Source organism: Eretmochelys imbricata, chromosome 2, assembly GCF_965152235.1.
Source record: "Eretmochelys imbricata isolate rEreImb1 chromosome 2, rEreImb1.hap1, whole genome shotgun sequence".
NCBI lineage: Eukaryota > Metazoa > Chordata > Testudines > Cheloniidae > Eretmochelys > Eretmochelys imbricata.
Genome location: NC_135573.1, coordinates 266,505,012 through 266,519,147, shown reverse-complemented (window position 1 = coordinate 266,519,147; position 14,136 = coordinate 266,505,012). Strand labels below are relative to the sequence as shown.

General features: G+C 40.0%; 1 protein-coding gene across 1 annotated transcript in view; it reads left to right on the top strand.

Annotated features, from left to right (window-relative positions):
• MAP4 (microtubule associated protein 4) overlaps nt 1–14,136 on the top strand; it is a 286,817-nt gene that overhangs the window by 252,266 nt on the left and 20,415 nt on the right. The window contains exons 14-19 of the mRNA XM_077808533.1: nt 2,404–2,504; nt 3,642–3,854; nt 6,322–6,499; nt 10,169–10,228; nt 10,385–10,710; nt 13,153–13,281. Coding sequence (XP_077664659.1) covers nt 2,404–2,504; nt 3,642–3,854; nt 6,322–6,499; nt 10,169–10,228; nt 10,385–10,710; nt 13,153–13,281 — 1,007 coding nt within the window. The remainder of the gene's footprint in view (nt 1–2,403; nt 2,505–3,641; nt 3,855–6,321; nt 6,500–10,168; nt 10,229–10,384; nt 10,711–13,152; nt 13,282–14,136) is intronic.

The window sequence follows — 14,136 nt, the reverse complement described above, 5'->3', positions numbered from 1 at the left end:
AACAAAAGGTTTGATGTTGCTGCTGAATTAGCTGAAAAAAGCAGCTGATATTACCTGAAGGCAATTGCTAATGGGTGGAGGGTCATCTTGGCATCTGCGGTACCACAGAAGCCAATAGGCAAGATAAAGATGCGTGTTTTTATGTAAGACCATTATAATTTTGTACAAATTTGAACTCATAAATAAAACTCTCTCCAGATCCAAGTTTCAAGGCAGAATAAATACCTGTAGAGACTTAGCCTCAAACAACTAATGGACAAAAAGAAAAGGAGTACTTGTGGCACCTTAGAGACTAACCAATTTATTTGAGCATGAGCTTTCGTGAGCTACAGCTCACTTCATCAGATGCATACCGTGGAAACTGCAGCAGACTTTATATATACACAGAGAATATGAAACAATACCTCCTCCCACCCCACTGTCCTGCTGGTAATAGCTTATCTAAAGTAATCTTCAGGAAATTTGCTGTTCAAATCCCAGAATTGCTGACAATGATTATTTCCTATTTTGCTGCTACAGTTAAGGTTGACAAACTAAGGGGAAAAATATAATGGTTTATTGAACTTCAGTAGAAGTTACTTGTGTGTATGGGCCAATTTAGATTAGTTACCAAAAATAATTGGGCGCTCAGACTATTAGAACGTGAGCTGGTCAGTGATTCTGGCCTCAGATGTACAATAAGAAATACCCCCATCAGTTTCAGTGCTAGTTTTTCTATGGAAAGATTTTTGTGTTTAGAAAAGAAACTGCAGCTCTGTAACTTTTAATGTAGTTTGGGGCTTGGGAAAAGGAGAAAAGCTGAATATAATGCAAGAAAAAAGCCCCCTGTAATTAGTATAGGGGGAAGAAAACATTAAGTATTATAGAGCAACACCAACTAGACAAAAGCAGGTAAGAAACTAAACATGCTTTGGATGAGCAAAACCAGCTCTGCGAGTGTGTGTTTAAGGCTTTGCCTCTGTGAAATGGACAAGCCAGAAAATATGAAATGTACACCGCAATTCTTGGAAGACCTTGGGAAGGGATCTTTTAGTTGTTCAACTCATCACACATCTGTTCCAGTAGACTCTTACCATGGTAGTAAAACATGACAATCTGTTGCATAATTGATATTCTTTTTTAGAAATACCTTATGTTCTTATGTTTAGAAATACAAATGTGTCTCTGCATCTTACTCTCCAGATGACAAGGGAAACTGAGTAAACTTGTGAAGGGTTTTGTGGGCCACATGGTTCAGAGTTCAGATACCACAGAAAGTGCAACAGTAAATCACTTCATAGTGTAGCAGACTCTGCTTACAGTTCTGATATTGTAAAACTGGTGACGGTGAAGCAGACGTTACTTTTTTTAATGTATCGCAGGGTGCAAATTGCAATTTTCTGTTTTGGTTGCTCCACTTTAGATCTTCAAGTGCTTTTCTATTTTGTGCCAAATTAAAAGATTTGGGAAGAAAAATATCATTAGGTTGCTATTTAAAGGGTTTTGCTGGGGGGGGCGGGAGGGGATTTGTCTTTCACTGGTGTTTGGACAGTGTTTTCAGATACATTTTTTGGAAGTGGACAGGGACACATTTAATATAGCTATAGCCCTACTTCTTTGTGAGAGTCAGTAAATATAATTTTGATGCCTGGGAATTTAATGACATCTTTTCTTGGAAGAAGAACCGTGAAGAAAATTAGAAATTGTGGTCAAAATCCTGGCATCCCGTGACTATGTAACCCATAAATTAAAGCTTTTTGTGCTTTGAAACATTCAATGCCGAAGCATGATACATCTAACAACTTCTGTACTAATACATTTCTGTACTATTTATTTTATGTCTAAACATAATTGCCACATCTCTACCTTTTTAACTTCTACTGCTATAACAGTCAAATAACTTTGGCTGCTGGGAATCTCCCTGATTCAGAGTGTAAAATTTGGATGTGAGGAACTGCCATATAGTGTGACATAAGAGGAACTAAAGTCAGAGAAAAGTATCACCAGTGTGGATATAAAACAGGGACAGCATAAAAGGAGTTTTATATTTTGGGGCTTTATACTCTGGGCTGAAATTGGTCCAAGTAAATAAGCAACCTATATACCTAACAATTTTTAGGTACAACTTATTAAACAATGAGTTTTCCTATAGACCTTAAAGAGTTTTTCTACAGGTGTTAATAATGGCTCATTGGGTCAGCTGTTAGTTTCTCTAGTTAAACCATTTGGGAAGTTCATGATCTCTGGAAAGGCTCATGAAAGGCATTCCATCTCCCAAGAGCCTTTCTAGAAGCAGCCGTCATATAACCTTAGCTGCTCTTTGTGCAGTATTTGTCTTTCAATGCAGTTATAGTGCCATTTTTAAAATAAATGAATTTATAGGAAGTTTAAATATATATATAGGTGTCTTCTTTTTTTGGTCAGCAAAACCAGAAGAGATAAAACCGGTGGAGCTTGTGACGGGAAATGACATCACGGCACCTCCAAACAAAGAGCTTCCTCCAAGCCCTGAGAAGAAGACCAAGGTAGGTGTGCCGTTATGTCATGGCTTCTTTATACCCAGCTCTGTGGGTTTGGTTTCCCCTGCCTGCTTTACTCCCTGCTTCTTAAGCTGTGATGATACACTTCTGTTTTCTGAGCTAGTGGCTTCTGGGAAGTATTTCATTTGAACACCAAACAATGTAATTCAATTGTAAAGTTACAAACAAATTGGCTTTCAGTAAATCTAATTGAAACTGGATTTAACCCAACAAATTTATGCTCAACTTAAATGTAAAATAATTCATTGGGCAATGTCCATGGTGGGGAGAACAATAAATTTTCATAATGACATTTCAAGAATATTAATATTTTGATCCACTTGATAGTTTCATTATTATTAATGTATTTGTATTTCAGTAGCTACAGGGGTCCCCATCAGGACCTGGGGCCCTAGTCTGCTTGGCATTGTACAGACAGTTGGTCTCTACCTCAAAGAGATGGTAGCACTCAGCAGAGTCTGAACCAGAACTCTTACTGAAGTTTTGAACCCAAACAGTAATCTCTATATCCATGACTGCCATGGTTTTACTCTCATTCACATTGTCACCTGACAAATCCAAAGGAATAGGCTTCAAACAACTAAGCTCCAGTTTTTATTAAGAGTTGATACCTAAGGCTGAATCCAGGTCACATTGAAGGGACTGGGAATTTGGTCATTGGTTTAGATTAGATTAGGATTTAGATCTTGCACTGCATTATATATGTATAATTAGACAGAAATGTCCCGTTCATTGAGCATAGGACTAAATGTCAGGAACTCCAAACATTAATTGTAGCTCCACCACTGACTCCCTTTGGGGCCTTGATTGTCTCTGGGCCAAATTCTGGTCCCATCAAATTTAATAGCAAAACTCTTATTGACTTCAGAGGGCAAAATCCTGGTCCCAGTGTTGCTGTTCCCCATCTGTAAAACCGGTAATACATTACTTCCGGTCAATGTTATATGCCAGCTCTCAGCCTTTCTTTTGTTACGCTCAGAAGACAGGATGTTTAATGTTTTTGTTTCCTCTAAATAGCATTTTATGTTCCTTGCTGCTTAACATTTTTGTTTACAATGCGCTGTTTTTTTCTTTTTGTCTGTTTGTGTTTACATTGGATGTTGCTTTTTGAAAAATGTAAAGCCTTCAGCATCCACACCATCAGCAAAACCTGCAGCAACGAAAACCAAGCCACTGTCCACTACAAGCCCCAGGCGGCCAGCTTCTGCCACACCTGGCCAAAACAAAAAACCCACCAGCCCTACTGCAGGTCCTACTTCGGCCACTACTCCCAAACGCCCAGCCACCAGCACTACACGTCCCTCCACTTTAACTCCTAAAGACACTAAACCAAAGGTAAGAGAGAATATTTCACTTGCACATTGAAGCTCCAAGGCTTGTAGACCAAAATCCAGGTAACTGTTTTATCTAACTAGCAACAGTCGATAGAAATCAATGGTAGTATAGTTCTAGAGACAACAATGGAATAATAAGATTAAAGCCTGAGCTTGCTATCAGATCTGCATGGTTACAAGATTCTGCCTCCATGGATCTGAGGAGGATATGTATTTTGGCACTGAGGGGTAGGAAGAGCAGGAGAGCGTTGAAATTTTTATGAACTACTAAAAGGTGCTCAAGAAAATTCTTTACTTTTTTACATTTAAAACAAAAGCCTGTAACCTTCTTTGGTCTGCATTATACACTTCAGAGAACTGCTGAATTAATGTGATTGAATTGGGAACTTAATGTTCAACTCCACATTCTATAAAAAGAGCTAGACCAAATAAGTCAACAAGAAAACTGGGAAACCAGTAGGTAAATAAGACCACTGGGATGTGGGAGGGGGAAAGGTTAAGAGTACTGGATAGCTACAGTCTAACAAGGCAAAGCAGAGACTATTACAATAACAACTGTGGTTAAGCTATGGTCGGGAAAAGTCATCTTAAATATGAATAAGGGACTGGAAGAAGCTGCCGAAACAGGTTGTAGAAATCTACCATCGCTGGATGTCTTCAAGATACAGATTAATCACCCATTTTAGGTAATTGTGACACAAAGCAGGGGTATAGACTAGGTGACCGAATAGAGATGCTTCTACTCCTAAATAGCTCTGTGAAATCTTCTCCAATGTCTTCCCAAATAAACACCCTGAAGAATGGCCTACCAACACTCCCCTTGAGATAAGCAGCAGGAATAACCTCCCCACCCCACACATACATACGCTAATGGTGTTTGCAGATTGAGTGCAATCCTTCCAATTCAGTGTCACTTTATGTAACTTCAATAGTGCCCAGATACCGTGGTGATGGATGCCATTAGATATGACTTATTCATTGATCTGCTCAGTAAATGCTCACAGTAAATGGTCGTTCAAGCGCCTGTAAACTCTAAAGCATCATATCCTAGAGCAAAAGAAGGATATAAGCACTCAATTTAGAGAACTGAAAGCCTGTCTTCAATGTGCCCCATGCTGATTGTGACCTGTAAGTAGGTTGTGCATGTGTATTTGGTATTTGTAGAACACCAGACTTTTAAGGGGACACTGACAAAATACAAATATTTTTTTTAAAGTTCTTGTTTGTAATTGCATCAGAGATTATTAAACTGGAGCAATTTGAAAATCTAATGGACTTTCTGCTCCTCACTCAGCTTGGAAAATAAAACCGTTTACTTTACCTCTCACTGCATCATCTCTAGATGTTTAAATTTACTCACCTATTACATCTAGGTGCTTACATTTACATCCAGTTTGAAGCAAGGCATTTTTGTGTATAACAACTTCATGTGTATATTCTCATGCAGTAGTACAGAAACTGCAGAGGAATGTTGAAATAAACTTCAGCTGTAAATCTTCACATTCATCAGTGTGTTTGTTAAGGGCTTAACTGTCAAATGCAGATCTAAAGGATTGTGTTTAGTGTCCCCTATACAGGTGGTTACAAAAGGGCAAATATATGTGTCTGTGTCTCTGTCTGAACAAAGCCAATGTATATTTTGATGGAAATACTGATTTTTTTGGGTAGGTAATCCCACTTTCACTTCCTCCTTCCATCGTTACTTTTCTAAATTTATCACTAATCACAAATGTTTAACGCTTTTTAAAATTGATTTTAGGTAAACCATAATATCGCAGAAATTCTGAGTTGTGACCAAATATTGTATAACTCCCCTGCTTCCCCCTCTCCCCCCCAAATAACCACTTATAAATTATTTCCAATTTCTGTTGATGTTGCAGTCAAATCGTCCCATCTGCTTAGTTTTCCAGGAAGGAATGAACCACTCTCCATTTTCCTGATGGGTCAATTGTTCATAAATTGATCCTTCTATTGTGTTCCAGATGATCTGCCAAATGCCTTTTTAGCCTGGAAAGCATTTTGGCCTGTAATTAAATAGCTTCCTATTCCAGAGGTTAGTGAGTGCCATGATGCTAGGGAACTAATGACTTAAAAAAGAACAGTGGAGCTCAAAATAAATACTTTGTGTAAGTCTACAAATGGACTACTCCTGTCAGCTGAGGAATCTAATGGAGCTTCCCAGATAGTGAATAATGAATTTTAGGGTGCACCAACCTCCCTGTCTCATGTGTCCTTCACTAAGTATAGCCAGCCACAGGTTTTCATGTACTATAGGACATTTGTTTTAGAATTTTCTGTTACAGAACTTTTCTTAGCAGTGTCTAGCTTATGTATTTAAGAATCCAAACAGTTGTGCTTCAGCCATTTTTAAAAGGAATTTCAGTGCATTCCAAGTTCTCTTGCAGCTACATCTTGAGAGTACTGTTTGTAATTGGGCCATTGGTTTCAGTGTAGCCTTTTGTTACCAGGTAACAGATGCAAAGAGCCCAGACAAACGGACCTCACTTTCAAAGCCACTGTCTGCTACGACACCTCGAGCTGCTGTAAAGGGCAGCCCTGCCACGCCCAGGACAACTGCAGCATCTCCAGTTACAACAGCCTCCGGTCTGAGAAACACTGCTACTTCCCCACCCAAAAGGCCAACATGTAAGCATTGCCCTTTTGAGCTCAGGACGAGCACCCTTGCTTTCTAAACTGTTGCTAGCTTCTGTTGAAAAATGTTAGTATTTGGATTAACTGACAGAAATTTAGCCCTCTCTTGCAGCTCATAGTGCCCCTGACAGTTTGAACTGAGGCAATAATCAGCACATTCCATGCTTGCACTTCTCTGGCCCCATCAGTTTGTCACATTTAGGTTTCCATTAAATAAAATGGCTAGTTCTTCAGTTGCAAATAAAACTATCACATTTTTGGCCACAAATGGTGAGGACTGCTTGAGCTGTGATAAGTGTGAACTTGAAGTGTGATAGGTGTGTAGAGATGGTGATAGGCAGATGTAGAGACATAGGGGACAGAAAATTTAAGTTTTATAAATTCAGAGTCTGAGACCGGAAGAGACCATTAGATGATCCATTCTGACCTCCTGTATATGTAGGCTTGGCAGAATTAGATTTTTATTTTTTTGTAACTTCAACAGATATTAACTTTTTCTTTTAAAGCATTTTTTATTTTTGTCTAGTTAAAATTTTCACAGTTGCAGGAAATTATGGGGTGGTCAGACAATAAGAGGAGTCATGAAATTATTTAATGACAGTAGATCATAGAATATCAGGGTTGGAAGGGACCTCAGGAGGTCATCTAGTCCAACCCCCTGCTCAAAGCAGGACCAATCCCCAACTAAATCATCCCAGCCAGGGCTTTGTCTAGATGTTGAAGTTCAAAAAGTTAAAGCTTTTGTCAACATCACATGTCAAAATGATCAAGTAAATACCCTTAAATCAAACTCTAAGTTCGCCAGCAGCATTTCTTTTATTTTGCCTATCTGTAAATTTCTGTTATCAATGGAAATATTTTTTTTGTTGGTTTGTATGTGTATGATGAAATTGACATGTATCAATATTTACTGATAAGAATCTAATACTTCCAAGCCTGTGTATATCACAGGCCATCTAAATTTCACCCTGTTTACACTTTGCTCAATGAAGGGGTAACTTGTACTTGGCTAAAACCATATCTTCCAGAAGGACACCCACCCAGTGTTGATCTGAAGACATCAAAGAATGGGAAACCCCTCACTCCTCTTTGTAATTTGTTCCAATGGTTAATCACCCTCACTGTTAAAAAATTGTGCTTTATTTCTAATTGAATTTGTCTGGCTTCAGCTTCCAGCCATTGCTGCTTCTTCTGCCTTTCTTTGCTAGATTAAAGAGCCGTTTAGTATCTGGTATTTTCTCCCTGAGAAGGGACTGTAATCAAGTCAAATCTCAGTCTTCTTAATACGTTAAACAGGTTGAGCTCTTTAAGTCTCTCACTATAAGGCATTTTCTCCAGCCCTCAAATGATTTTTGTGGCTGTTTTCTGCACCCACTCCTCCAACTTTTTACCATTCAGAACTGAATGCAGCATTCCAGCGTCAGTCTCACCAGTGCCATATAGAGTGGTAAAATCACCTTCCTACCCCTACTCACCACTCCCCTGCTTATACATCCAAGGATCACATTGGCCTTTTTTGCCATAGCATCACACTGGGAATATATTGGGTTACTTGTCCACTGTGACCTCTAAATCCTTCTCAGAACCCACAGTCCATCAGTCTGTAGGTGTGGTCTTGTAGGAATAGCACTAGGCCTTGTGCCAGACCTCCATGGAACCCTAACAGAAACTCTCCCATTCAGTGATGATGATTCCTCATTGACAGCTAATTTCTGAGACCTCAGTTAGCCACTTCTTAATTCATTGAATTTGTGTTTTATTGATTTTGTATTGTGCTCATTTTTGATCAGAATATCATGGGATACTAAGTCAAAAGCCTTATGAGGGTCTAAGTCTGTTGCATCGATGCAGTTACTTTTATCAACCAAATTTGTAATCTCATCAAAGAATGAAATCAGGTTTGTTTGACAAGATCCATTTTCCATTAAAACATATTGACTGGAATTTAATCATATTCCAGTTTTTTAATTCTTTACCTATGGAGTCCTGTATGACCTTTTCCACTATTTTGCTTGGGATTGATGACAGGACTAACCCACCCTACAGTTACCCTGCCATCCTGCTGGCCCTCTTCAAAAGTTTCCATGGTACTCCAAGATTATTTAAAAATGGCCAGTGATCTTCTTAGGCAACTCTTTGGGACTCTTGGTTTAAGTTATCCAGGCCAGTTGATTTAAAAATATTTATCCTTAGGAGATGTTATTTAACATCCTCCTTAGTTACTAATAGGCTGGAAAGTACTTCATTTTTCTGTGATGTGAGTACATTATCTTGCTTCTTTCCAAATATAGAACAGAAATATTTATTGAACACTTCTGCCTGTTCTGCATCGTTATTAACAATGTTACCATCTACATCTAGTAATGGGCCTACACCATTGCTAGTATTTATTTTGTTGCTGATCTATTAACAAAAACAAACAAACCAACCCACTTCCTTCTTATTGTGCTTAGTCCTGCCAGTCATGGAATTTTCCTGATGTCTTTAGTGTCCCTTATCAATTTTTTGCACTTCATAACTTCTAATTTATATTGATTGATATATATTTCTTTTGTTTTTTTGGGCTTCTAATTGCTCACTTCAATTTGCCACAATCAGGATGGGCTGTCAGCCAAAGTTGTCCTCTATCTTGGTTGGGGAATTGTGGCTTTTTGGCCATCTAATTACCTTTTCTTAAAGAACTCCCAATTTTCATTTACCTTTTTTCTGTCTAAATTTTTCTTCCTAATCAGTTTGGCTCATAAATTTCCTCAGCTTTTGGAAATTAGCCTTTTTGAAGCACCAAGTGTATATATTACTGCTTGGGACTGTCTTTTGTTTGCCTACATTGAATGTAATCGGGTCATGATCACTGGTCCCTTGGTGACCACCAACTTCCAATCTCTTGAATAATTAATTTTTGTCCATCATAGTAAGGTTCAAAATAGTACCTTGTATTGGGTACAGTACCTTCACATGTCAGAAAATAATCTAGCAAAACTATCGTCAGGTTAGAGATGATGGCAAAGTTTAGAGATAAACAGGTTTGCCAAGGGATGCATTTTTGCTTTTGATATTAAATGAAGACAGTTGAGAGAAGGCCCCAAATTGATTTAAGAGAAGCAGAGAGGGGGAGTCATTAAAGGTGTCAATTGAATGTCACTAGCAAGCAATTGGTGAGAGATGTGGGAAAACCATTATATAAAAATGAATAAAAGTAAAAACAAAGCGACCCTTACCCACCATCCTGAGGCCTAACCATGTTATGACATTCTCTAGCCTCCCTGAGACTTTACTCTATGAGCTTGAGTCTCTCTCTGAAGGACATGAGTTGTACCATATCTTGTGAAATAAGATGCTGCTTTTGTAATGAGAGGGAGTTCACCCAGGCATGGGGAGCAGCTGATTTTATGAGAAACTTTGATGTTTCCCTCTAAATAGCAGGAAAGAGGCTAGCCCTAAAATGAGTGGCAGTCATCCTTTTTTGCATCTCACAAGTATGCATTGGGGATGCAGAAGAAGCTGATTTCTAAGAAGCAACGGAGAATGTCTGGCCACTCATGGAAGCTATGCCAGCATCCACAAAGGGTCAGTCTGTGTGTTGGCTTTCACTCCCAGTAACACCAATGAATCTGTTCACAATGAAAGCATGAAGAAAAGGTTGACTGTTTTTGTACTCTTTAGCTATCAAGACTGAAACAAAGCTTGCAGATGCGAGGAAGACCACTGTGAAGTCACCATCAGGTAATCTCCCTCAGTTCCTGCATCTAAATCCTTCTCTACTTCACTACAGAAATGTGTTCAATCAACATGTTACTGTGTATCTTTACAGTTGGGTATTTGTCTGCTTGATTTTATTGATATTTACTCAAACTTCCCTTTCTGTTATGATTATTGCAGCAGACCTGAGCCGCCCAAAGAGTGCTCCTGCAAACTCTGCGAAGAACAGCGCCACTACCCCCACTGCAACAACCCCAGGTACTCCTGTCTCACCTGGAGTTGCCACCAGCCGCCCCAAACCCAAGCCAGCTGCAGCCAGACCCACCACAGCATCGAGTACAACTCCAGAAGCTAAAAAACCATCAACAGTTAAAGCTCCACTTAAAACCAGCACTGTTCCCAAGCCACCTCGCCCAACCAGCAGTGTTTCTGCCTCTGACCTGAAGAACATACGATCCAAAATCGGATCAACAGATAACATTAAACACCAACCTGGTGGAGGAAGGGTAAGTCTCCTCAGTCAGCTTTTAGGACTACTCACATGCATTTAAGAGCTATTGGTAGTTCTCACTGCTTTCAGTCACTCTATGCTCACTGGCTTTCCTATATTCAGACTCTGCAGAACTCCTTTTAGGTTCCCCATGTGCACAAGGCAGCACCATTAGCATATAGAGGAAATACACTTTGAAAGGTTTCATGGAAGTATTTGGAATATGAACGAAATTTCACAACTCTTTGATACGGAGAAACAGAGCCACACTCCTGATCTGAAGACTAGCTTGTGTGAAAGCTCAGAACTCATTTATTTTCAGAGTATCTGTTTGAGAAGAGGATTTGGGACTGCTAAAATTGTACACCAGGTAGAGTAATGTGCCACTACGTGGGAGATCTGGATTCAGGAGCAAGTCTTAGGACACACTGTCTCTGTTGACATGAGCAATGTGCTATACGGGTTAGGCTTGAAGCAGAGGTGGATAGGGCAGCATGTGCTGTTCTCAGGACACCCACTGGTGGCCACAGACAGATAACTAAGGAAGAGGGAGATGGATTGAGAGAACTGCTATGGGAAAAAGTAGATGCCGAGGTTGAAGGAGGGGGTAGGGCATACCTTGAGGCCCTCATTTAATACAGAGGTGCTAATTAATTTTCTCCCTGTGATTCTCTGAATGAGAAAAGCCTTGGAATATTTCTATGGAGTTCCTTATAAGGGTCAGACATTAGACTGATTAATGTGTATTGATTTTTAATCAGAGGGCAATCATTAACATTTCCATCCTATACATCTTGTAAATGCAGAAACATGAAACTATTATCAGACATCATATAACAGATACTCCCAAACTTTGTGTGACCAAGTATTGAATTAGCAACTTGCCTTTAGTCCGAGGGCTTTACTTTGTGTAAAATGGAGCAAATTGCAGCACCCTTGCTTTTAATACAGAGGAGTGGTCTCCTGAAACTGATTTTCCATTCTGATCTCTGTAACCAAGGTGAAGCACTTTTTGATGGGAACCCTAGTCTCTGAAAGGCACACTAATCATAAGGGCAGTCATGAGCTGCATTGTAGTATACCATAAACCACATCACCGAAGGTACCACCGAACTGTTAAAAGTCCGGCATGTTATAACTGTAGATGGTCATGACCCCTCAGGGCCAAGAAGCCCAAAGAGTGCTTCCGTGAGTATGTGTTGGGGTGCACAAAAAGCAGATATCTAAGTAATGACCGAGAATGTCTGCCCATTTAGGGAAAGCTGTGCCAGCGTTCACAAAGGGAGAAGCTTCCAAACAGGGTAAACCAAACCTGGCTGGAGGACCTGGAAGTGAGAACCAAGGGAGGAGTGCTCACAAATTGAATGCAAGTTGAGACTAGATTGGAGGTTCACTAACACCATTAAGGTCCTTCAGAAATCTGGTCAAAAGAATTCCAGAAGCGTGGAAAGCTTTCTGGCTAGACTTCAGGGCTGTCTGTTAAAGGGACATTGTTTGTACAATGTATTCCCTTGTTTGTACTCCCTTATTTTGTTGGATCATTTCCATTTCATAATAGCAGTAGGTTAGAGTGTATGTTAACATAGACTGTCTGTCAAAGAGAATCATTGTATTTCTTGCAGGGCTTTTAAAGTCTTCAAAGTTATTCTTCTTTTGGGAGTGTCCTAATAAACAGAGAAGTGTTGCCTGTTTTACTGCTGTATTATTAATTGGTTCAGCAGGGTACAGAGCTGCTGCAGAAGCCCTGGTCTTAAAAAATTCAGCTTTGAGTGCACTTGCCTGTTGCGGTGAGCATTGGTTAACAAGTAAGAAATCAGCAGGAAAATGGGCTCTCTCAGGCTGACACTGAATTTTTCCAAACCTGCACATTCTCATGTTGAACTAACTGCAACTTTTTGCCTTTGCACCAATCTTGATTGATTAAATCTTAATACACAGGATCAGGTAACGTTTCTTCATCGCTGTACGCAGCATAATGTATAGCATGAGCCACGGTAGGGTGGTGAGGGAGATGAGTAATGGGAATACAGTGCAGACCCATCCAGCGGAACGCTTAGTAGGGTTTCAGAGGTGGGAGGAAGTCTCCAGGTAGACCTGTGGAGCAAAAAAACTGTAGGACAGAACCTGGCACAACTGTTCAGTTATTATGAAGCCGGGCATAATTCTTCCACAGAGCCTTGGCCACCTACCCCACTAGGAAGCGCTAAAATTCTGATGCATGAAGGGATCTTTCAAGAGATTTGCTTGTCTGAGTGAGACCGTGCCTTCTGCTTTACCAGTTCTAGATTTGAGATTCCACCTTGTCTCACCATTTTAACATGTTGATTTATAAAAAGTTCTCCCTGGCTTGTCCAGTCCACTGAATCTATCTTGGTTGTTGATTTGAATTCCATCATTTCCTCCCATCATTTACTTTGATTCTCATGGTTAAAATCATCCTCCATTTGTCTCCATCTAGGCTAAAGTAGAGAAAAAACCAGAATCAGCCGGTGCTGCGCGAAAGTCTGAACCCAATGCAGTCTCTAAAATGGCTACTACTAAAACAACTGTAACAAAAGAGGGTGCACAAAAGCAGCCCAATGGGAAAGTGAGTTTTGTTTCAGTCTTTTATTCCTGAAAGATGAAAGGGAAACTTTTTTCCATTTGAGTCACTTTCCCTTCTATTTAGCTTTTATGCTTTCTCTTGTCAGTGTCACTGTTCCCCTCCCTTCCCCACGTGCACCTTTTCCACATCTTTCCTGTATGTCCTGTGACACTGCCAGTAAAATACAGTCAGAAGTATTCCTGCTGACTTCACATATAGTTTTTTTCAAGGCCTGACTTACACATTGCTTCAGTGGTGTGCTCTGCCTTCACTTTTAGGTGGGCTGTAACTCTAAGATGGGCTGCTCTTCTGTGAGGAAAACCTCCCTTCTCTATGGATGCATCTATGGATGCTGGAATTAGGAAGCGGGATCAATGGTCCTGGCACTTTCAAACAAAAAAGTATGGAGAACTGGTGTCTTAATGCTCTCCCTGTAACTTTCTGGACCTAGTTTCAAGAATACTGTTCTCTAACCCCTCACAGCTGGTGGTTACCAGTTGTTGGCTTCCTACCCTGAAGTTCTGTCATGAAGTCTTATCCCAGATCTGAGCTATGTGGGGGAAAGGAGTAGAGAAGAGGAGGGCTGGCAGTGAAAGTTTAACTTGTGAGCTGGTGCTATCTCCTGAGATACCATCAGGTAGACCTTATATATGTATAGGATGGCATTGGTCTTGCTCTTAAATGTTTTGCTCCTCTGAATTAGAGCCAGCAAGCTGGTAAATTTCCATGGCAGGGTAAATGTGAGGGTCCTTGTTGCACTTAATCCAATCTACCTAAATTGGCAAGTATCCTTTGAAAAATCCATGTTGGTGGTTCTAGCTACAGGTGATAACTTCAATGTACAAAACCAAACTACTG